The sequence below is a fragment of the Meles meles genome, chromosome 7 (assembly GCF_922984935.1).
Source record: "Meles meles chromosome 7, mMelMel3.1 paternal haplotype, whole genome shotgun sequence".
Taxonomy (NCBI): Eukaryota; Metazoa; Chordata; class Mammalia; order Carnivora; family Mustelidae; genus Meles; species Meles meles.
Window position 1 is genome coordinate 89212980 of NC_060072.1, and position 23817 is coordinate 89236796.

The window sequence follows — 23817 nt, forward strand, 5'->3', positions numbered from 1 at the left end:
ATCTTCTGCTGGCTTGAGAGAGTTTCAGTCTGGGCAGTGTGGGGTCTGTGCTGGGAGGGAGGAGGGGGGCTCTGCGCAGCCCTCCTCTCCTCTCCCCTTCCCCCAGGAATGCAGTTTGTCCAAGCTGCTGGGCCCCTGGCCTGATGCTGAGCAGGCTGCCTGGAAGTTCTCAAGAAGGGTACCCAGGAGGAGGGGGCTGGGCTCGAGGGCCTGGAGAGGGCCACTGAAGAGTCTGGAACTTAAGCAGGAAAAACACAACCTGCTCCGTCGCCCCCCCATAGCTGCCAGGTCATATGAAGAGGGTTTGGCAGGTGTGAAGACAGCCATGGCCTGGAGACTGAAGCAAGACTCAAGTGAGGACTGGACCCTCCACATTGTATTGAGACATCCTGTAACACAGCTCTGCCCCTGAGCCAGGGGCTGTTTAAAGGAAGGGAAACACCAGGAAATACGTTAGAAGAGACCTGTTCCCCTCCTGTTTTTACAGCAAATCTTCAGAAGCAAACCACCTGTTCCTGGGACTCTTCCCTTGCCCTCTGGACTGCTCCCTGCTCCCTGCTCCCAGGGCCTGAGGGGCTGCCGGAAATTAACCGGCAGGGTATGGAGGAGGCTCAGACTGTCAGAGCCACAGAGCACCCTACAGACACTGCCCTGGAAGGACAGAGGCCTAGGGTGCCAGATTCTGCAAAGCCAGAAGCAGCTCAGGGCTCTAGGAGCAGTGTGAATTTCAGGGGGTCCTGTCTGGGGAGATACTGGAAAGGACTTCTTGTTCTGCTATTCTGAGAGTGTCAAGTGTTGTAGAATTCTTGTCTTAAAAGCCCTACTCTTTCAGAGCTGAGATGCTCTCCTAGCAAGAGATGGGGGACCCAGGCTGGCCCCAGAGCTGGGTACAGGGCAGATGGAGTCTGGCAGCAATTAGGAGGGGAGCTGGGCTGGGGGGCCTCAGACTTCAGCGATCAGAAGTGACCTGAGCCAAGTGTCCAATTCCAAAGCCAAACGTCACAGGCAATCCGGGATTCCAGCTCACCCCACGTGTGGTTCCCATTAGGGCTGGCTGGGGTCTTCCTTGAGGCCAGGCGGATTCCTGAACCCCTCCCCCAACTTGGCTCCTCCCTCTTCAGGCTGTTTGGAATGTCTTACCCAGACCTTGGGGTGTCCGGCAACCTTGGGGAGTGGGAGTGTATCCCACTCCACGTAGGCCTCCCCACCCACTAGATGATGTTTTTGCAATCTCTTAAAGGGGACAGCGGGATAGGACACTTAAGACCTTAACCCTGCCCCCCCCCCAAGAAAGGGCTAATTCCCAAAGACCCCTACACTGTGTCTAGGAGCCTTCCTCCTCTCGGGGTCAGCCGCCTTTGTTCAGGCCTCGGCCCCTTTGGTCCAGACACTTGCAACTGTCCCACTTACCAGCCCATTCCTCCATAATGCCCTCAAGTGGGCATCAGAACACCTAGGATTTGGAACATTACCTTCCTGAGGAAACTTCCAGTAGCTTTCCAGCACCTCTGGTGCAGTTGCCCAGATACTCGATATGTGTATTTTGGACACACACACCGTTTTAGAGTTTTTAGCAATCTCTACACCCAATGTGGGGTTTGAACTTACAACCCGAGACCAAGAGTCACATGTTCTACCCACTGAGCCGGACAGGCACCCCCGTTTTAGAGTTGCTGTTGTTGTTTTAATTGTCAACGTTAAAAAACCTAGAGGCCGCACAAAAAATCGACATTTCTAATTTTTCTTGAAAATATCTGATGACACGAAGCTCACTTGGCAGCATGACAGTAACCCCTTCGGCCTTCAAAGGGGGTCTCTGGGGCTTCCACGTGCACTTAGTCCCCACTGGATGAGTGAATGGCCTTTTTATCATGGGGCTGGCACTGACCTTTTTATCTCACTTCCTCTCAGCTTCACTCCTTCTAGCCATTTATGTTCCTGTCTGTCTCTCTAGGAGCAAACACTTCAACTTGCTACAACCACCCCAGGTCTAAATCCCTTGGCTTAGGGTCTGTGTCATTTCAGCCACCCTTCACACCCCGTCCCTCCTATCCCAGTCAACTCCTCCTGCCATTGGTCCAATGACAGTATACTCTTGGTCCAAGACCGCCAAACTTCTCACTCTTCCCCCAGACACATCCTGGACGTTCAAATACCAAGCCTTTTTAAAAAATTTTTTTAAAGATTTTATTTCTTTATTTGACAGAGAGAGAGAAAGAGTGAGATCACAAGGAGGCAGAAAGGCAGGCAGAGAGAGAGGGGGAAGCAAGCTCCCCGCTGAGCAGAGAGCCCAAAGCTAGGCTTGATCCCGGGACCCTGAGATCATGACCTGAGCCAAAGGCAGAGGCTTAACCCACTGAGCCATCCAGGCTCCCCTCACACCCAAAGTCTTTGCGCATGGTCTCCCTTTGACCCAGAACACGGCATCTCTTCTACCCCTGGTGAACCTCTGTTGCTCCTTCAAGCCCCACCCCAGAAGCCACTGACTCTGTATCGTTCCAATTTTAGTGTATGTGCTGCCGAAGAGAGCACGCCACTGACTCTGTAACATCGTCTTGACCCCTCCCAAAGGTTGTTCCATGGTTCCAGTGATTCAAAAATGTCTCGTGCCACATCCCCTCCCTGGAGGGAGAGCCTTTCCAGGGCTGGAAGTGAGGTGCTGGGCATCCCTGGGTCTCCCCTGGGTGGAGGAATGGGCCATCAAGTTGGTGGTGGGAATGGCTGTGGGTTGGAGGGGTTGCATCTCAGCCGGTCTGGAGCTGGCCTTGGTGGCTAACAAGGGTTTTGTTAGAGTTGGCAAGGCTGGAGGAGGAGGGAAAGGCAGAGGCATTTGGGGACATTAGGCGAGGTCTTGTGGCCCTGGCAGGAAGGAAGTCTCACATCACTCACGTCACCCGGGACACCTGTGTTTCTGCACTCGGGGGATTGTTTAGACCCTTAGGTGTGTGTGTTTGAGTGAAGATGTGTAAGTGTTCAGGTAAGTGGGCTGGGGCACCCAGGCAGTGGGGTACTACTCTCCTCGGCCCTGTGAGCACCCCCAGTACCCCCAAAGCTGCCATCAGTGTTGGAGAAAGAGGTCAAACAGACACCATCTTCACCTCCAGAGGCTGAAGTTGCAGAGACCCTGGGAGGGGCTTGAAATCAGTGGGGCTGCTCTCTCATCTGTTCCCTGGCCTCCTGTCCCTGTCCCTGTCCCACACCACCCTCCCTCTGCCTTTTCCGGGTTCCCAGCTGCCACAACACCTTCCACAGAGCCCACTCCCCCTGCCCCAGGGGCTCCACCAGGCCAGGCCCAGCGCCCCTGCCCTGGGCCAATCTCCCCAGGACTAGCAACTGGCCCTCAGTGGAATCACCTGAGATGTAGGGCCTGGGGATCCTGTTTTACCGACAAGGAAGTAAACTCTGAGGGCTTTCGGGCTCGAAGGAACATACCAGAGATCCCCCGAGTGAGTAGTAACTGGGAGGAATTTCAGCCCGGACCCTTGCGTCTGACCGCCACGTTCTGGCCCCCGGCGCCCCGCCTCGGCCCGCGGGGTTCTGGGCTCCGGCCCTGGGTCCCCCGCTTCCCGCCCACAGTCACAGCCGCTCTGTGCAGACAAAGATCGATGCGTCAATGTCCCAACGCCAGAGTTAACCACCGACCGGTGCGAACGTCGCGGACGTCCAGGACGCTTCGGGGGTCCCTATCCAGCGAGGGCCGACCCGAACGCTGGGATTCGGGGTCTACCAAAGCGGTGTGCCTCCTGCGTGGGGCTCCTCAGCCCCTGCCAAAGAGAGGCGTGGGTGCGCTCTCGGAACCCCCCAGCACTCATCCCCACGTCGTGGGGAGCTCGCGGGGCACTCCGTCCTCCTGCCCCCGGGACCCGAGTGCGCGCGTCACGCCTCAGCCCCTCCCCCACGCGGGAGGAGGGGAAGGGGAGGGAGCAGATGGCAGCAATTACGGCTCGGACCCTCCCCCGCCCGTAGCCCGAGGCCGGAAGACCGGCTGCGTGCGCTTTCCCGGTGGGAGGGGCTGCGGCCTCTGCTGCCAGCTAGCCGGCGGAGGCGGGGCGGGGGCGCCGGGCCCGGGAGGGGACTTCCTTCCCCCGGGAACCGGGCTGGGCGATTCCCGCAGGAAAGGCGAAGCCCCACCTTCCCGTTCCCGGCCCTAGAGTGTTTTCAGGCCCGTGTTCCAACAAGCCCAGCGCCTGCCTGTCTCAGAGCTCCGAGGATTTTCAGGTTGGGCGGGTGGTCCAGACTGGGGAGAGGGGAGTTGTCCGGTTGTGCAGGCAGCGACTTAAACAAGGGCTGGGTGAAAGGGTTAAAAGGGGTCTGAAGTCCAACTCTTGTGCCTTGGCAGGGGCTGCTTTTTCTGGAGGGAAAGCAAGGAGCACCTTTTCTCCCAAAGAGCCCGAATGAGCAAGTCTGGACTGCCCCTGATTTAAGGCTGAGTAGATCCGGGAGAGCAAATGGTTAAAATTGGTTTCTGTACCTCAGGGGGAAGGCTAAATTGAGCAGGAGGACTCTCATGGCTCAGGACAGAGACAGTTCTACCAATTGAGCTTCCCAGGTTCCTTCTTCCTGAAATCTACTCCCATCCTGATCCTGTTGTCCAGTCCACTAGCAAAGTTTGTCCCTTCTGTCTCTAAAATATATCTTGGATCAGCCCCTACTCCCCAAACCCCTCCAGCGTCCAAGCCCCTCTTCCCTCCTTGTACAACTGCAAAGGTTTCTGTTTGCTCTCCTGGCTCCCGGATAATCAATTCACACAGCTTCCATGGGGACTATTAAGAATACCAATCAGGGCGGAAAAAAAAAAACCCCAAAATGAGAGAGAGCATGCCAGTCCCTGTTTAAAACTTTGCATGGCTTCCCCTGGAGGAAGGCCCCACTTTCTACCCTGGCCCCTGCCTGTGCTGACCTCTCCTAGATCATTCTCCCTTCTGTCCAGATGCCACTCCCACTGGCTGCCTTTCTGTTCCTTGAACTTGTCAAGTTTTCCCCACCTCCAGCTTCGGTCTTGCCGTTCCCTTTGCCTAGAACACTCTGCCCGGATCCTTCCTAGGGATGTCACCTCCCCATCAATCCTGACCACAGTACTACAACAGCCTCACACCCAATTGCCTGATCTGTGTCACTTAACTGTGTCTTTTTTTTTTTTTCCAGAACTTAACGGCTTTCTGTAATTATCATCTTTTTTTTTTCCATTTTATTTTTTCAGCGTAACAGTATTCATTCTTTTTGCACAACACCCAGTGCTCCATGCAAAACGTGCCCTCCCCATTACCCACCACCTGTTCCCCCAACCTCCCACCCCTGACCCTTCAAAACCCTCAGGTTGTTTTTCAGAGTCCATAGTCTCTTACGGTTCGCCTCCCCTCCCCAATGTCCATAGCCCGCTCCCCCTCTCCCAATCCCACCTCCCCCCAGCAACCCCCAGTTTGTTTTGTGAGATTAAGAGTCATTTATGGTTTGTCTTGTAATTATCATCTTTATTCACTTTAGTTTGTGGTCTGTTTCACTTCCCAGAATGCCAGCTTGATGAATGTGGGTGTCTCTCTTGTTCTCTGCTAGCACAATGCCTGGCACAGACCTAGGAAGTGCTCAACATACCTCATGCAGTTAAGGAATGTGGGAGTCCCCGGGGAATGAATTGGCTACTCATCTATGTGATCACTTGTAAGGGGGCCACTTCCTGCGAGAAGCCAGCTGCAAACCCCTGTATTCACCTGTGTTTCACCCAAATGCCTCATGTATGAGCAGGCCTGTGGTTTCCAGTATCCATAAATTTAGCAGCCAAGACTAAACTGAGCATGTGCCACGTGCCAGGTGGTACTCTGAGAGCTTTACTTGGCTTAACCGATTTAATTTGTACAATGAAGTAGGTCCTAATATCTTCAGTTTATAAGCAGAGACATACGAGGAAACACACAAGAATGTGTAGTCATTCAGCAAACAATTGCAGGCATCATAAGCACTGAGTTGATTATCGATGGACAACAGATGGGTGAACTGAGTAAGTACAGAGGTGAGCCCATTGCGGGAAGGTGGCCGGGATCAGAAGGACAGAACATTAGGGAAGATCAGCATGGGGGGTGGGGGTGGGGGACACAGGGCTAGTTTGGGCAAGTGGGTAGAAGAGGAAGTCTAGGACCACAGCACGTGCTCCTGCCCTGGGTCCCCAGGCCGGCATGGGTGCAGCTGTGGTGCAGCGGCGAGGGCCTGGGTCCAGTATTCTGCCACCCACCAGGAGGGTGATCTTGGGCAACCACTTGCCCGTTTGGGGCCACAGTAGCAGAATGCTTGGGAAGACTTACATAACACCTAGCTGCCTGAGCTGTCACTGGGATTAAATTTTTAAAAATGCTCATGAAAACGCTTCATCAGCCGCACCAGGCTGCTGAGGGAAGCGAGTAGGGAAAGGGTGCCCGGCTGCTGGCCTGAGAAGCTGGGGATAGAGCCATACTTGGGCTCCTCTTGAGTCAGTCCCCTGCTGTGTGCCCCTCCAGGGTGGACCAGGTCTACCAGTTGTTCTCCGTATGCGGCCTGGCTGGGAGTTTGTACTCAGTGGGGGTGTTTGTTGAGTGAATACATGTGTTTGTTGAGTGAACGCCTGAGTGAGGGAAAGGCCAGGGGACGGGTAAGAGAGGGAAAATAAATGTATGAGTGAAAGATGGAGGGAATGAAGAAGAGACTAGAGACTCCCTCCGCCTCTGAGCCTCAGTTTCTTCATCTGTAAAAGACAGTGGTAAAGCTTGGCCCACCTTTCTCCTGGGCCTCTAGTGCGGATAGGAAGAGCCCTGGCAGGTCCATGGAGGATGCCCCTTGCTGTTGATGCTGGGCTGAGATGACCGCTGCTCCCCTCCCCCACTTCCCTGTCCCCCGGAATTTATAGATTCCTCATTGTCCTGCACAAAGGCCCTCTTGGGGAGGAGGCGGGGTGGTGAGGAGACTGGGGAATTAGAAAGTCAGAGGCTCAGTAACAGCCAACCACACCCAAGACCCCATAAATCTTCCTGGGCTCCCTGGAAGGTGGATTTGCTCTGCCTTCACCCAGAGCAGCGGCTTGCAGTGCAGAAACATCACCAGCACCACAGTAAAGGTGTGGAGGCCCAAAGACAGCACCCTAACTGTGGGGGAGGGGTGGATCCTATTGTTTTATCCCTGTGACATCAGAAAGTCCTTCCTCACGTACCGCTCCATTCCCTTACACAACCCTGTTAAGTCTAGTCCACTGCTGTTGGGATTGAGCAGAAAAATTAGCTTTCTGGGGGTATGCTGAGTTCCTTGGCGAGGGGTGCCTGGAGGTCCAGACTCCCGGGAAAGCTGCTGCCTCCCCCACTCCGGCCTCTCTGGGAGAGGAGGACTGGCAGATGGTGCAGTGTTAACAGATGACAAGAAAACAGAATTACTCAGCTGCTCTGTCCCTCATGTTCGAGGAAGGGGATGGCCTTCTAACTGGAAAGAGACAATGGTGTCAATTGGGAGGGCTGGGGAGGCGAGGGAGGGAGAGAAGCTGTCGGGCATGGTGGGGGGGGGGGGGACTTGCAAACCAGCACATGGAAGACCAGCTTGGGCTCCCATCTTGGCCACTCACGGACTGGGGGATCTCAAGCAGGTCAAACCCCTCAGAATCTGCGTGGCCTTCTCTATAAAACAGGTTGACAAAAAACCCTACCTTACCTTCTCACTGGGTTTTATGAAGAGAATGTGCGTTTTTCTCTTTATAAAACAGGCTTTACAACTTGTGATGGTGTCAACATGTGAGAGGTTACTTACCAGCTCTAAGTGCCAGCCCCTTAGGTGTTTGTAGAATCATTTTTAAAACTTTTTTTCCCTTGGGCGCCTGGGTGGCTCAGTGGGTTAAGCCTCTGCCTTCGGCTCGGGTCATGATCTCGGGGTCCAGGGATCGAGTCCTGTGTCAGGCTCTCTCCTCAGTGGGGAGCCTGCTTCCACCTCTCTCTCTGCCTGCCTCTCTGCCTACTCGTGATCTCTCTGTGTGTCAAATAAATAAAATCTTAAAAAAAAAACTTTTTTCCCCTTACAACAAAATGGAATAGAATAGAAAATATCACGTGCATCACTTGTTATGTAAAACTTTTGCTTTTACTTCTGGGGATGTTCTTGTGTCCCCGAGGCCGAGGTAGATATATTTTACTGGGCGTGATGGTCAAAAATTCTGAAGTATTCCAAGGAGAAGTTTCTTTCCTGGTATCTCCAGACCGGAAAGGCGGGTGGATGGAAACTAACAACAAGAAATGTACCAGGAGAAATATACATGGAATGGCCTTGGACTATGGAACCCCAGGGTGGGGAGACCTGGCTCTGAGTAGCTCAGTGTAACTAAGATTGGGGGAGGCTGGGGTGCTTACTTAGGACTCACCAGACTGCCGTCTTGGTGGGTAACAAGAATCTTTCTGCTTTATAGGATACCTTGGGCCCGAATCATGAGAACACTGTCTCTGAACACTTACCAGGCCATGCCCACTGCTCCCTCTCCATGGCCCTGTCCTGAGCCAAAGAGAGCAGCTGGTCAGTAAGAACCTTGAACTCCTGTGCTTGGGCCCTTCCCCCCCCACAAATCCACTAAGAGTGCAACAGGTATGATGTAGTAGTAGTAGTCAGGATCCTCCTGCCTGAACTTCACCCATGACCCTCATCCCTCCACCCCAGGGGCCATAGTCGAGTGGGGTGATCTGGTCAGAGGGGGTCCTAAATCAATCCCAGACTTCCCTGGATGGCATTGAGTTACGAGCTATAGGTTTTGTGATGTAGATCATGGTAGGGGAGGAGGGGGCATGACCTATGGCAGGTCACCAGGGACCCCCAGAAGGGGCCAGAGCCGGGGTCAGAGGTCACCTCCTCCATTCTCCATCCCATCATGTTGGGTCCCATCCCCTGTCTAGTTCATAGGCGGGGGTGGGCTCTTTCCCCACTGACTGCTGGCCCCAGCTGTACCCGCCACCAGGCCTGTAGGGAATAGGGGGCTTGTGCTGGAAAAAGATCCTGGACGAAGGGCAAGGGCAGAGATTGAGATGACAGTACATTTTGTTCCCTAAAGGAGATTGGCCTCTGCTCCAAACTTGACTCCAGAGTTTGCTGAATTCTTTCTCTGTAGATTTGTCCCTGCACTTTCCCCAAATCTCCCCCTTCCCTTCTGATGGAGTTCCACAAGTCAAGACTCCTGCAAACCCAGACCAAAGCATTAGATGGCTGGAGATACAGCGTGACAGTCAGAAACAAGATAGGGAGAGAGAGAGAGAATCGCCCCCAGACAACGTAAGTTATCAGGGCTTAAGCAGATCATTAGGGGGATGGATAGATGGAAAGATCCAGACAGTGAGACGAGAAAGATCAAAACTGAAAAGATGGAGAAGAGGTGAAGTCAGGAAGACGGAGAGAAGACGAATCGACAGAAGCAGTGAAGAGATGGAGACTGAAGGGAAGTTAGAGTGGGCAAGAAAAGAGCATTCTGGTGCACTCCTATCAGAGCCCAGCAGCTAAGAGATCAAAAGGAGGATAACCGTCACTGTTAATCCTTAAGACTGCCACATTGAGACTCTGGAAGGCCCTGACTGAAATGTACCCGTAATACCCAGGAGGTGATCTGTTATTTTACACATTAACTAGCAACCTCCAGTCCCCCTCTACCACAATCATCCCTATCAGCAAAGACATACACAGGAGGGTCAAGACCCAGCCTAGACAAGGGGGGTGGGGTGGGAAGGGACCAGCATACAGTCTGCCTGAGGACAGAGGCTTGGACAGGGGCACTCAAGGGGCAACCGAGCATTGCTGCAGGAGGAAGGTAGAAGAAACCTTACAAAACTTCTGGGTACACAATCAGGTCGACTAAAGCTGAGCCACAAAAATAATTCCCCTATAATTCTGTCATGCTTTGGGATAAAAAATGGACCCTGTCACCCTCCTCCTGTGCACCCGCCCTGCCAAGACCTTGCCCCTGCATCCAACCCCAGGACCCTCCGCTTTAGCCTTCACGTGGGTGGGGATGCTCTCCTAATTCCTGCCCAGGGCTGCCACCTGCTGGCAGAGAGTGGCCTTGCAGCACAGGACCCTTGCTAAGGCTGAAGGTGGTCAAGGCTTGGAGGAAGATCATTTGAAAAGTAAAATGTGAAATTCTCTTTTGCCTAGTCCGATGCCCTTGGAGCCTCTCAGCACAGATTAAAGTCTCCTCTCCTATCCTTCTACAGTGGTTGCTGAATGGTACTAGGTGGGCGTGGCGGCGGAGGGGGGGGGGGGGTCTTCAGGCCAGAGGAGAAACTGTCAGGGGACTTCCCGTTCCCTGAGTGGCCAACATTGCGCTAGATGCAGGAGACAAAGATGACCAAGGTGAGGGAAACAGCCAAGAACAAGATTAATGGTAACTCACGTGAAGAGTTAAAATATGTGCCTGACACAAGCCCAAGCAGGTTTCATTTCTTATTGAACAAATGATTGAGTGAAGTTCAGAGGTACACTGAGACATGATGAACTCTATGTACAAGAGAGTTTGGGGGGTGGGGGGATGTCTGGCTGGCTCAGTCAGTAGAGTGGGCAACTCTTGATCTGGAGGTCATGAGTTCGAGCCTCATGTTAGGCAAGAGCCTCCCCCCCTAAAAAAAAATATATATATATATACACACATACATATATATATGTATGTATATATTCTTTCTTTTCCTTTTGACATGAAGTAGTAATTATCTTGGTGGAAGATTCAAACATCATACAACTTGAAAAAGCAAAACATGAAGGTCCTCTTTCACCTCACTCCTATTCTCCTCCCTTAAATTAAAAACTGACAATGCTTTCATAGAGGTCATTTTTTAAAAAAGATTTTATTTATTTATTTGTCAGATAGCACAAGCAGAGGGAGAAGCAGGCTCCCCACTGAGCAGGGACCCTGACGTGGGACTGGATCCCAGGACTCTGGGATCATGACCGGAGCCAATGGCAGAGGCTTAACTGACTGAGCCATCCAGGCATCCCAAATACAGGTCATTCTTTACAAAAGTCCTCAGACTTGGCTACATGTTAGAATCACATGGGGGGAGATATAAATTTTTTTATTTTAATTAAAAAAAGTTTTTTAAGTAATCCCTACACCCAATGTGGGGCTCAAACTCACAACCCTAAAATCAAGAGTCACACATTCTACCAACTGAGCCAGCCCACTGCCCCTACTATTTTTTGTTTGTTTTGTTTTATTCTTTTTAAAGACTGATTGATTGATCTGAGAGAGAGAGAGAGAGAGAGAGCTGAGCAAGGGGCAGAGGGAAAGAGAATCCACAAGCAGATTCTCTGCTGAGTGGGAAGCTGGGCTTCGGGACTCCATCCCAAGACGCTGAGATCCTGACCCCAATAGAAACCAAGTCAGCCACTCAACCAACTGAGCCAGTCAGGTGCCCCTACTATTTTTGTTTGTTTGTTTGGTTGGTTGGTTTTGTTTCAAAGATTTATTTGAGAGAGAGAGAGAGAGCGCACGTGTACTCACCGCACAAGCACATGGGAGGAGGGGCAGAGGGAGAGACTCCAAAGCAGACTCCCCACTGAGGGTCCCATGAGATCGTGACCTGAGTCAAGTCAGATGCTTAACTGACTGAATCGCACAGGTGCCCCACTACTATTTTTTTTTTTAAGTGATTAGGTGATTACACGGGGCAGCCAATGTTGACAACTATTGTTCCAGTCCTTTCTATGCATTTACATACATGTAAGTGAGCCAGTCTCTCACACACACACACACACATTCTCTCTCTCTCTCTCCTTCTCTCTCTCTCTCTATATATATATATTTGGCTTTTTTTCTCTTCAATTAACATGTCTCAGAGGTATTTTCCAAGCAGTCCATATGGATCTATCTTATTATTTTTTAGTGGAGGTATAATTTTGTGCATATTTTTTTCAAGTCCTTCCTCTGTTGATGAATATATATTTTTTAAGATTTTATTTATTTATTTGACAGACAGAGATCACAAGTAGGCAGAGAGGCAGGCAGAGAGAGAGGAGGAAGCAGGCTCCCCGCTGAGCAAAGAGCCCAATGCGGGGCTTGATCCCAGGACCTTCAGATCATGACCTGAGCCGAAGGCAGAGGCTTTAACCCACTGAGCCACCCAGGCGCCCTGTTGATGAACATTTAAGTTATTTCTAAATTTCTTTTTTACAATTACAAACAATGCTGCAAAGTACATACAGTATATCTTTGCTTATACAAGTACTCTTTTGGGAAAGATTTCTAAAAGCAGAATTTTGGGGTTCATGTGTATGTACACTTGTTATTTTGAAAGATACTGTCAAAATGCTTTCCAAAAATACTTCACTAATTTACATTTCCCCAACAGTGTAGGCACTTAATATAACTAATGTTTAATTTTTGCTAAGCTGATGGGCCAAAAGCAACGTTGCGTTATTGTTTTAATTTGTCTTTTCCTGCTTACTTGTGAGATTAAGCATCTTTTCATATGTTTATTGGCCATTTGTATTTCTTCTATGAATTAATTACCATGTCTTTCCCCCAAATTACTATTAGTTTTTTTAATTAATTAAGATTAGAGGAAATTCTGTTTCCAATAACATGACTGCCTGGACTCTGGACTGATATTTCTGAGTTAAACAGTAAAACTGCTAATTAAATGAACAAATACAAATTATTTTTAAAGAGCTGGCCAGATAGCAAGAATTGATTTGTGGGGGTGCCTGCGTAGCTCAGTCAGTTGAGTGTCTGATTCTTGGTTTCTGCTCCAGTGGTGATTTCAGGGTCATGGGATCAGGCCCTATGTCAGGCTTTATGCCAAGTGAATTTGAGTTTTTCTCTCCCTCTCCCTCTGCTCCCTCTAATACATCCCCTTGTACATGCCTGCACTCTCTCATTCTCTCTAAAGTGAATAAATAAATCTTTTTTAAAAAAAGAATTTATTAGGTTAAAATCTAAGGGAAGGGCAGGATCTCAGACAAGAAAAGAAATCAAGGGATCTGCTTTAGTTTGAAAATATTTGTTGAATCAGGCAAACTTGAGCTTCAATTTCCAGTCTTTTTTTTTTTAAGTTTTATTTATTTAAGTAATCTCTATACCCAGTGTGGGGTTTGAACTCATGACCTCGAGATCAAGGGTCTCACGCTCTTCTGACTGAGCCAGCCAGGTGCCCCACAATATCCATAGTCTTTTCTTTGACAGAACTAAAGTGAATTTAATAGATTTCCAAATTTTCCAACATCGATAAAGGACAACAATTTATAGGTCCAAAAGCAGGATAGATAAAAATACCCAAAGAAAGGTAAATAATTAGAAATCCATACCTATCCATAAGAGTAAAATTTTATTACTTTTTTAATTTATTTTTTTACATTTTTATTTCCTTATTTTTAAAGAGTAAAACCAGGGCACCGGGTGGTTCAGTAGTTTAGTGTCTAGACTTCGGTTCAGGTCATGATCCCAGGGTCCTGGGACGGAGCCCCGCATTGGGCTCTCTGCTCAGTGGGGATCCTGCTTCTCCCTCTCCCACTCCCCCTGCTTCTGTTCCCTCTCCCACCGTGTCTCTGTCAAAAAAATAAATAAAATCTAAAAGAAAAAAAGGGAAAAAAGAAAAATCTGATGTATGCTCACAGTGGAACTTTATGCAGCAGGAAGAAGAGGGGAGAAAGAAAGAAAGGTAAAGGATAAGCCCCTGTGTCATTTATCAAGAGAGCAAAGATTTTCCCTGGAGCCTTACCCATTAGACTACTGCTTGCATTTCACTGGCCAAAACTGTGTTTCTCCACCAGACTCGGTCATACTTAACTAAAACGTGACTAGAGAGAAGGGGGGGGGGGTCATAGATAAGGGTTGTGTCCTCTAATTAGTGATGTCTAACACATAATCTGGTAGATTTCTTCTAATTGCTGAAAGAATTCCATAGCATGCATTCACCACATTTTACTGTGATGGCTAGAGGGACAGTAGCCATCTTGTGGCCATGAGAAAAAGTCAAGAGGCTCCCTGCCATCATCAGTTTATATCAACAACAGCTTATCCCTGAACTTCTTAATCTTGTGTGAAGAATAAACCCCTATTTGGTTAAGCCACTTGTGGCCTTTGGGCTCAACAGTAGGCAACAGAAATAGATGTGGCCAGTTTAGACGTAAAGGATTAGAGAAATAGGTTCTAGGTTCAGAAACAACTCCCAGCTTTGAGAAGCACATGACTTCTGCCTGTGATTGGGAAGCAACAGTCATTACTAGAGGAAGCTGATGAATCAGGAAGCTCCTCACCAGAGCCCCACTGCATCTGTCCTGCTCTGTGACAGCAAAACACATGTTCCGTGGTATTTAGCTCTGTTCCAGATTTATGTCTTGCACAAGCGCAGAACCTAAATCACGGATTCCTGGCTCAAGGGAATCGAGGAAGTGTCGTTTTGGTTTTCCAGCTTCTGTAGTTCAGAAGAAACATGAAAAGGAGTTTTGGATCAATGTTGGCAGCCACCAAACCACGGAGACCAGCTTTCAGTGACTTACAACCAAAGACACTCCTCACAGATACACTGCATAGAAAGCAATGAGGAGCCATCTCCAAAAAAGCATGGAGTGAAAAAAAAACAAAAAACCCAGAATGAGGTCTGTCACACAAATCTATGGTGCAGGTTAAAACATACATAAGCCACATAGAGGAGGGGAGGGAATAATAAAATAAGACTGAAATCAGAGAGGGAGACAAACCATAAGAAACTCTTAACTCTAGGGAACAAATTGAAGTTTGCTAGTGGGGAGGTGGAGGGGAGGAAGGGATGACTAACTGAGTGATGGGCATTGGGGAGGGCACTTCACGTAATGAGCACTGGGTGTTGCATGTAAGGGGTAAATCACTAAACTCTACCTCTGAAACTAATTTAAAAAACATACATAAACCAACACTACCTTCTTTTAAAAAAAGATTTTATTTATTTGACAGAGAGAGAGAAATCACAAGTAGGAAGAGAGGCAGGCAGAGAGAGAGGGGGAAGCAGGCTCCCTGCTGAGCAGAGAGCCCCATGTGGGGCTCGATCCCAGGACCCCCAGACCATGACCCAAGCGGAAGGCAGAGGCTTAACTCACTGAGGCACCCAGGCGCCCCAACACTACTTTTTTTTTTTTAAGATTTTATTTATTTATTTGACAGAGATCACAAGTAGGCAGAGAGGCAGGCAGAGAGAGAGGAGGAAGCAGGCTCCCCGCTGAGCAGAGAGCCCGATGTGGGGCTCGATCCCAGGACTCTGGGATCATGACCCGAGCGGAAGGCAGAGGCTTTAACCCACTGAGACACCCAGGCGCCCCCCAACACTACCTTTTTTAATGCAATGTACATTTTCAAGAATATATACATGCCAATTGATAAAGGGAAAGCAGGAGCATAATAGACTGTGGGGGATCTGTGAAGAAAGAGATAAATAAAGTAAAATTTAAAAATTCTCGTACATGCTGATGGTGGGAGTGATATAAGCAGATGACCACGGTTGGCTCCGTTTCTACACCTGAGGTCCAAAACTGGTCCATTAAATTTAATATTTAGTTTTAATTTACTTTAAAGAATGGTTCAAGAATTAGTAATACATAATTGTAAATAATATAATTCAATTATTGTAATTTTAATGCAATCTAAATATTCCATACTGAATTTACCATACCAAAATTAGTCCATGAAACTTACTATACCATAATTCTGTCCTCCTAATTAGACAATTCTTTATGTTTTAATTTCCCCAGAATCTCAAAAAAAAAAAAAAAAAAAAGGTCCAGGTAACCTCCGGAGCCCCACCTCCCTCAGTCCCAGCCTCTGTTCATCGCGATGTCTGCACTCGAACCCTCTCTTCCACCACCCCGGCTCCGCGGAAGGGAAAGGGACTTCGGGCTTACGCGGCTGGATAGGGACCCCTCACGACCCTCCAGCCTCGGAAAGGTCTGCTACCGGTGCGGGAGGTGGAAGGTGAGCAAGTTTTGGCAGGGCCAGAACCACCCCCCGCGGGGGAGGAGCCTCCTTGATTGGGCCCCGCCCACTCGGGGGCGGGCTCTCTGGCCAGTCCAAGTCTCCGGGAGAGGAGGGCACCCGCTCACCAGCCCCCGCCGTTCCCGTCCGCTACTTACCCGGCTTGATCCAGCTCAGCCCCGCGGTGTTTGCAGCAGCTCTTTCCCTAAGTCCAGCCATCTGTTACCTGCCTTGCTTCCTGGGTAGAGAGAGTCCTCCTTCCGCTGCCCTGGAGATCCCGCGAGTGTGCCCCCAGGAGCCTGAGGGATGCTGTGGGCCCCGGCTATGACCGCCTCCTAAGGAGCCTCCACACCTGGGTAAGGTCCCGTGGAAAAGAGAAGACCGCCCCTCTCCTTGACTCTCACTGGGATCCTCACAGCGAACCACTTCTGCCCTCTTAGGGCTCCTGCCCACAGTTTGTCTTAAGTTGGTGGGGTGCTGGGACCCTTCCCTGGCGTACAGGGAGACACTGTTCCCCTCCGTTCTGTGTTACAGGTGCCAGCTGCGTGAGGCTGAGGAACGGGCGTTCTTGCCCCCCACCCCCACCCCAGCTGGAAGAGGAGGAGCCGGGGTTGCCCAGGGGTGGGCTGGGCATGTCTGAGTCTTCATCCTGCCCCACTGGCCAGGAGACCCCTGCCCCAGGCTGTAGCCTGGGGGCCTTGTACTGGGGCTGTGTCCGCAATGACCCTGTCCAGCTCCAAGCCACGTTGGATGGTGGGGTCTCCCCAGAAGAGGCCACCCAGGTGGATGGCAACGGGAGGGTGAGTTACCTCAGGTGTTTCCCAGTGCATCTGGAGCAACCCTGTGTCCTCGTCACAGGACATTCATCCAGTGCCTGGGTCTGTGGAAGGAAGGGAGGGGTCGAGGGTGGGTCTAAACAGAGGCTAAACGTCTCTGGGATGGATGTGGGTTTAGAGGGCACAGGGGCCCCAAGGAGACCCTGGAAAAAAGCGCAGGGGCTGAGCTGCTCCTCCCCCAGACAGGTCTCATGGTTGCCTGCTACCGAGGCTTCGAGAGTGTTGTGGCTCTGCTCAGCCGCTGCCCTTTCCTCGATGTGAACCAGCAGGATAAAGAAGGGGACACCGCCCTCATGCTGGCTGCCCAAGCAGGTGAGAGACTGTTGACCTTACCTTCCACCAGTTTCCCCCACTTCAGACAGGGTCACAATCCCATACTTTTTGTATTATGTTCTTTCACCACAGAGACTGTTGTGTTTGGTGGAGGGTGAGTTTGGGGCTCCATCACCCTCTTTGGGGGAGAGCTAAGCTCTGTCCTTGGTGCTCTGCAGGCCATGTGCCTCTGGTGAGTCTTCTGCTCAACTATTACCCGGGCCTGGACCTGGAGCGCCGAGACCAGCGGGGGCTAACAGCACTGATGAAGGCCGCTGTGCGGAACCGTTCGGAATGCGTGGCTGCCCTCCTCATGGCAGGTGCATGGGGCCTGGACGGGGATTTGTGACCACCAGTCCCTCCCCGAGCCTTCCAGCCTGACGCTTAGTCAGCCTTGTAGTTACAGAGAGAAGAGAGGTGGACATGGAGGATCAATCTAGGCCGACTTCCTGGAGGAGGGGAGTGTGCTTGAGTTTCTCAGAATCAACGTAGGCCAGCTATTGATGTCTCTGTTTACACTGTGAATGTTGGTCTCAGAAAAGAAAGCTTGGGAAGAAGACCTAGACCAACTAGAAAAACAAAAAGTGCTGATATCTGGAACCAGACTCTTGGGTTCTAGTCTTGGCTCAGCCACTAGCGAGTGGCCCTGGGCAGATGCCTTCTCTCTCTGGGACTTACCAGTATAATGAGGGTGTTGGTTTTCTCTGGGATGACTTCTGTCTCTGACAAGCCAGGGTTTCAGGGACATGATGATACGTAGTTGAAGTGTGTGGCCGAGTGGAGTTGTTCTGGGGTAAAGTTCACATTGCTCATGAAGTCTTGGGCCTCCACTATTTCTTCAGGTGGGGTTACCATCGGTTGGTCACCCTGGAGACCCCTGGCCTCCAACTCTTCCTTTCCCTATCCCATCTGACTGTGTTTGGGTTGAGAAGGGAGAAAACTCTGAACCTCCTTTTACCCCAAAATGACTGCTATCCCCCCAGCCCAGATTAGAGGGGTGTGGTGATGAGAAGAATGAGGAGTGAGGCCCCACAGGACCCCCCTCCACTTGCCCAGCATGTGCCACTCAGGCCTCCCGTGTCCTGGGCAACCTGCCCACCATCTGTTCCTTGGCTCCTTATTCTGCTCTAGGTTTGCAGGCCCATCCACCAGGTCTCTCTGAAGTCTTTTTTACTCTCTGGACTTTACTGTTTTCTTCTTTAGTTTTTTTTTTTAAGGATTTTATTTATTTCAGGGAGAAAGAGAGCACAAGCAAGGGGGAGTGGCAGGGAGGGAGAAGCAGGCTCTCACTGAGCAAGGAGCCCCACACGGGACTCGATCCTAAGACTCTGGTATCATGACCTGAGCCCAAGGCAGAGGCTTAGCTGACTAAGCCGCCCAGGCGCCCCTTCTTCTTTAGTCTTAAACAGGAGATTGGGCTCTGGGGCTGATACTGTCCTGAGACTGTAGCCGCTCACCACTCCCAGATTCCAGCTGCAGCAGGAGGGGTCTCTGTGGTTTGTAATCCTCCCCCAAATCAGTCCCGCTGCTAAAGAATCCGCCCTTCTGCAAGTCGCCAGTCCCTGTCCCATCCCATGTCACTCCTGTGTCCCCTCCCAGGTGCTGACCTGACAGCGGTGGATCCTCTTCGGGGCAAGACGGCCCTAGAGTGGGCACTGCTGACCGACAGCTTCGACACTGTGCAAAGGATCCGGGCGCTGCTGCGGCGCCCCCAAATAGAGCAGCTGAGCCAGCATTACCAGCTCGAGTGGCCAGCCTTGCCTGGGCTCGTGGCTCAGGCCCAGGCCCAGGCCCAGGCCACCCCATCTCTCCTAGAGCGACTGCAGGCCACTTTGAGCCTCCCCTTTGCCCAGTCTCCTCAGGAGGGGGGTGTCCTGGACCATCTCGTGACCATCACGACCAGCCTGGCCAGTCCCTTCCTCACCACAGCCTGCCACACCCTGTGCCCTGACCGGCCACCTGCGCTGGGCACCCGAAGCAAGTCTGTGCCAGAGCTGCTAGGCACTGCCCCACCCCCTCCCCCAGTCCCCCAGCCCCCCCAGGTAGTCCCTGGCTCCCGGGTCCTCATCCCCTACCAGAGCCGTCAGGGTGTGCTGAGTATGTGCCCTCAGTGGCTACAGCCCAGGGACAGTAGCAGCCCCAGGCCCCCAACCCCCAAGATCTGCCTCTCCAAGGCACCCTCATCTTCCACACAGTACAAGCCAGAGCCCAGGCGCCGAGAGAATCGAAGCCTAGCCCTTCCTGTCTGGAGATACCAGGAGCTCAGGATGGAGAGGAAGAGACGGGAGGAGGAAGAGGGTAGGTGAGCACAGAATTAGAGGAAAATGGATGAGGCCAGGCTGAGAGCAGGTGATCAGGTCCCTTCCTAAGGTTCCTTCACCCTCTAGAGCCCTTTCTGCTTTCCCATTGCTCTCTGTACAAACGCTCCTATGCTCTCCTTGAGAGGTTATTCATATGGCATTGTTTGCAATCATCAGAGTGAAAACAACCTAAGTGTCCATCAACTTAGCTAGGCGACTAGCTAAGTGCCTTATGGGTGTGATCATAGTACATCCAAAGGATGTATTCTGTACAGTGGTAAAACAAGGTTAAGGAAGCTTTGTATGTTCTGATATGAAACTGTCTTCGAGATGTATTAAGCGTACATAATCAAGGGGTGGAACAGCATGAATGGCGTGCTACTGTTTGTCGAGGGAAAATGTGCACCGAGATAAACTTGACTGATACAAACTGATACTGAGTACCAGGGTGTATTTAACTACTTAGTGAATGAAGGAATGAAGGAGGGAAAGGAAAAACCATTACGTGACAGTGGAGAGAAAAATGCCTGAATAAGATTGGAAAGGCAGGTACAAAAAAGTTTAATTCCTACTTAGCAATAAAACCATCACTTTTTTGTTCTGCCAGAGAAAAATAGTTTGCTATTTATCAGTCTTCAGCAGCTTAACCTCTTAACTTTATATAAGGTCTGGGCCCGAATAAAGAGTAAAGAGTATGTCAGACAAAATTACTTCCCCTTGATGACCCATAGGTGGGGTTATTAGCCAATGATCTAAAATTGCCTGAAAAGGCACTTAATAATTTTTTTGTGTCTTATTTACAGTTTTTTTTCTCACTTTTTTTTTTTTTTTTAAGATTCTATTTTTAAAGTAATCGCCACACCCAAGGTGGGACTCAAACTCATAACCCTGGGATCAAGAGTCACGTGCTCCTCGGACTGAGCCAGCCAGGCACCCCTGGGTATTTTTTCTTAATGCATTTGCTTGTTTATTTGTAAAAGTAAAAGCAACCATTTGTAAGGTGCTTACTATATACATTAATGTGTTTAACACTCTCAATAATCCTGTGAGGATTTTATCTTTGAGGACACAGGACACAGAGAAGGTAAGGAATTACCTGGGGTCACACAGCTAGAAACTGGCAGAGATCAAGACTGAGAGCCAGCTATCCAGTTGTGGAGGCCAGGCTCTGCATTGGAGCCCTGCTGCCTCACTGGAACCTCACTGGGAAGAAACATGGCAGTTTGTCAGCAAGATGACTGAGCAACTGACCCAGGGCAGAAGGGAAACTTTTCACTGAATATCTTTTTGAAACTTTTGACTTTTTTTTTTTAAAGATTTTATTTATTTATTTGACACAGAGAGAGAAATCACAAGTAGCCAGAGAGGCAAGCAGAGAGAGAGGGGGAAGCAGGCTCCCTGCTGAGCAGAGCCCTGCGCAGGTCTGAATCCCAGGACCCTGGGATCATGACCTGAGCCGAAAGCAGATGCTCAACAACTGAGCCACCCAGGTGCCCCGCAACTTTAGACTTTTTTAAAAAGCTTCATTTTTTACAACAGTTTCAGATTTACAGAAAAGTTGTGGCGATGGTGCAGATACTCCACACTCAGTGACCTCTTGTCAACATGCGTATAGTACGTGCATTGCAATTAGTGAACGAATATTAATGCATTATTATTACTAAAGTCAAAACTTGTTTCAAATTTCCTTAGATTTTCCCTGATGTCCCATTTATTTATTTATTTATTTGACAGACAGAGAGAGAGATCACAAGTAGGCAGAGAGGCAGGCAGAGAGAGAGGAAGAAGCAGTCTCCCCGCCAAGCAGAGAGCCCGACATGGGGCTCGATCCCAGGACCCTGAGATCATGACCTGAGCCAAAGGCAGAGGCTTCACTCACTGAGCCACCCAGGCGCCCCCACCTTTTTTTTTTTTTAAAGATTTTATTTATTTATTTGACAGACAGAGATCACAAGTAGGCAGAGAGACAGGCAGAGAGAGAAGGGAAAGCAGGCCCCCCGCTGAGCAGAGAGCCTGATGTGGGGCTGGATCCCAGGACCCTGAGATTATGACCTGAGCTGAAGGCAGAGGCTTTAACCCACTGAGCCACCCAGGAGCCCCTGATGTCCCTTTTCTGTCTAGAATTCCATCCATGATATCATACTACATTTAGATGTCGTGATTCCTCTTGACTGTAACGACTTGTCCAATTTTCCTTGTTACTGATGACCATGACGATTTTGAGGAGTACTGATCAGGTGTTTTGTAGAATATCCCTCAACTGGGATTCATCTGATGTTTTTCTCATGATGAGACTAGGGTTATGGGCTTTCAGGAGGAAGACCACAGAGGTGACACGCCATTCCCATCACATCCCGTGAAGGGTTCGTGCTGTGAACATCACGGTTGAGGGAACCTCGATCACCTGGCTGAAGTAGGGTTTCTCAGGTTTCTCCTTGTGATGTTATTCTTCCCCCTTCCTAGATCATGCTCTTTGGAAGGAAGTCATTACATGAAGCCCACACTGAAGAAGTGGGGAGTTACATTCCATCTTCTTGGAGGTGGAGTATCCACATAAATTATTTGGAATTGTTCTGCACAGAACATTTTGACTTTTTAGTCATGTATTACTAAATTTTGAAAAATTAAAAAATAAACCTGTTCTTTGAATAGGGGAGAGCATGGAGACACACACTGATGTGAGAGCGACTATTTGGGTTAGACAGTATGTGATTTCTCCAGGGGGTTCTTTTTGTTTTGTTTTGCTTCTTTTTTAAAGATTTATTTGTTTATTTATTTGAAATGGAGCACGCAAGCATGAGTCAGGGGAGGGACACAGAGAGAGGGAGAGAGAGAAGCGGACTCCTGCTGAGCGTGGAGCCCACCGCAACATAGGGCTCGATCCCAGGACCCTGAGATCATGACCTGAGCTGCAACCGAGTCAGCAGCTCAACTGACTGAGCCACCCAGACTCCCCTTTGCTGGAGGCTTCTGAAGGCAACTATGGTGGATTGGACTAGATTCCAGGCTAATTTACCATTTCCTACCTGTGATTAAGACAATTTCCTCTTGCCTCTGTTTTAGCATCTGTTCATGGGGGAAGACAGGGTTTTGGGAAAGATCCATTAGAAAATCTGGGTTAAGAGGTCCCATAAACTGTAAAGTGCTACCAAGGTTTGAGGTACTATGGAAGGGTCCTGGGGGACTGAGTTTGACTGCGCTATTTCTGGGCCTCCGGGGTGGAGCTGGGGTCCTTTCCTCCCATTGAAGACGGAAAGAAACTACATCTGCAGGCTTGGAACAGTGTGGTGGTTACACGCTTCAGGCTGGGAGCCGGCTGGTGACCTTGGGCAAGTCATTGAACCTCTCTGAGCCTCCAGTCTCTCACACACGCCATGGAGGTAACACTAACATGTCAGCACGGGGCCGCTGAGAGAATTCAGCCAGCTGGAACTGTCCTGGCCTTAGCATCACCATTACCCTATTGAATCCTCATGACCTTCCTATTTTATAGTCGAGAGAACAGACTATGATTAAGCGACTTGTGCAAGGTCACCAACTGGTAGAGGAGAAGTGGCACTCGGAGCTCACGTCTGTGGACCCTGGGGCCTGTTTCCTTTCCACAGCAGCACATGGCCTCTGCCCACGGCCCGGCTGCCTGGGCTTTCTGAGCCTCTCCCTGCCACGTCTAACCAGCCTGAGTTGTCCTAGGGCATAGGGGGTGACATCAGCGTCTTCAGGACCGGAGAACTAGCCCTCCGTGGCTCGCTCTCCCTCCCGGCCAGCACGGGCTGGATCTGGGCTGGGGGCTTCCACAAGCAGGCAGTCATCCTCCGCAGAAGCAGCCTCTCCACCTTGGAGCCCCACCGTCGGTCCCCAGCCATCCTGGGGCAGCTCTAGTCCCAGGTCTGCAGTCCCACAAGTACCCCGCCCAGGCCAAGCAAGCCTTTCGTCTCGAAGCCTCCAACAGCTTCTGACAGCCTTTCAGGCTTCCAGAGAGCAAAGACACCGATGTGAGCTGCTCTGCTTGTGCCGCCCAAACATCCCAGCTTCTCCACCAACATCCCAGCTTCTTCCCCTGCCAGCCCAGCTCCTGCAGCTCCACATGGAGTCCCGGTCAGCGGAGGCTGGGGAACCCAGGGCCAGGTTCCTGACTGCAGAGCATGGCCCTGCAAAAGCGCCCTGCTCAGGCCAACTCCTGACTTTGGATCCCGGCTCTGTCTCTGACCATCTCCATGACCCAGGACCGCTCCCAGCCTCAGTCTCCTAATTTGTAACATTCAGCCGTGATAGTATATAATCTTTACTTCCAGGGTTGTCCTGCAGCCTAAACGGGCGTGGGCTATGTGGGCGCCGAGTGTGGCCCCACCGACAGTCAGCAGCCCCATCAACAACAGGTTTTGTGACTGGGCTGATCTGCAAGGGCTGTGGCCAAGGGGGTGGCTCTGGGGAGAAGGTCAGTGGAACATGTCCTGGG

The 23817-nt window shown here is 50.5% G+C and overlaps 1 protein-coding gene across 1 annotated transcript; it reads left to right on the top strand.

Moving 5' to 3' along the window:
* The first annotated feature begins 16630 nt into the window (after positions 1 to 16630).
* Positions 16631 to 19698, top strand: ANKRD33 (ankyrin repeat domain 33). Its single transcript, XM_046013455.1, has 5 exons — positions 16631 to 16713; positions 16932 to 17061; positions 17241 to 17381; positions 18661 to 19062; positions 19257 to 19698. Exons 2-5 carry the CDS (start codon positions 16941 to 16943, stop codon positions 19361 to 19363), a joined length of 771 nt encoding a protein of 256 aa, XP_045869411.1. The 5' UTR covers positions 16631 to 16713; positions 16932 to 16940; the 3' UTR covers positions 19364 to 19698.
* Positions 19699 to 23817: the final 4119 nt, after the last annotated feature.

Coding starts and splice junctions, on each gene's coding strand:
- ANKRD33 (XM_046013455.1), top strand. CDS start 16,941: ATGGTTGCCTGCTACCGAGGCTTCGAGAGTGTTGTGGCTCTGCTCAGC. Junction 17,062..17,240: donor CATGCTGGCTGCCCAAGCAG/GTGAGAGACTGT, acceptor GGTGCTCTGCAG/GCCATGTGCCTCTGGTGAGT. Junction 17,382..18,660: donor GGCTGCCCTCCTCATGGCAG/GTGCATGGGGCC, acceptor GTCCCCTCCCAG/GTGCTGACCTGACAGCGGTG.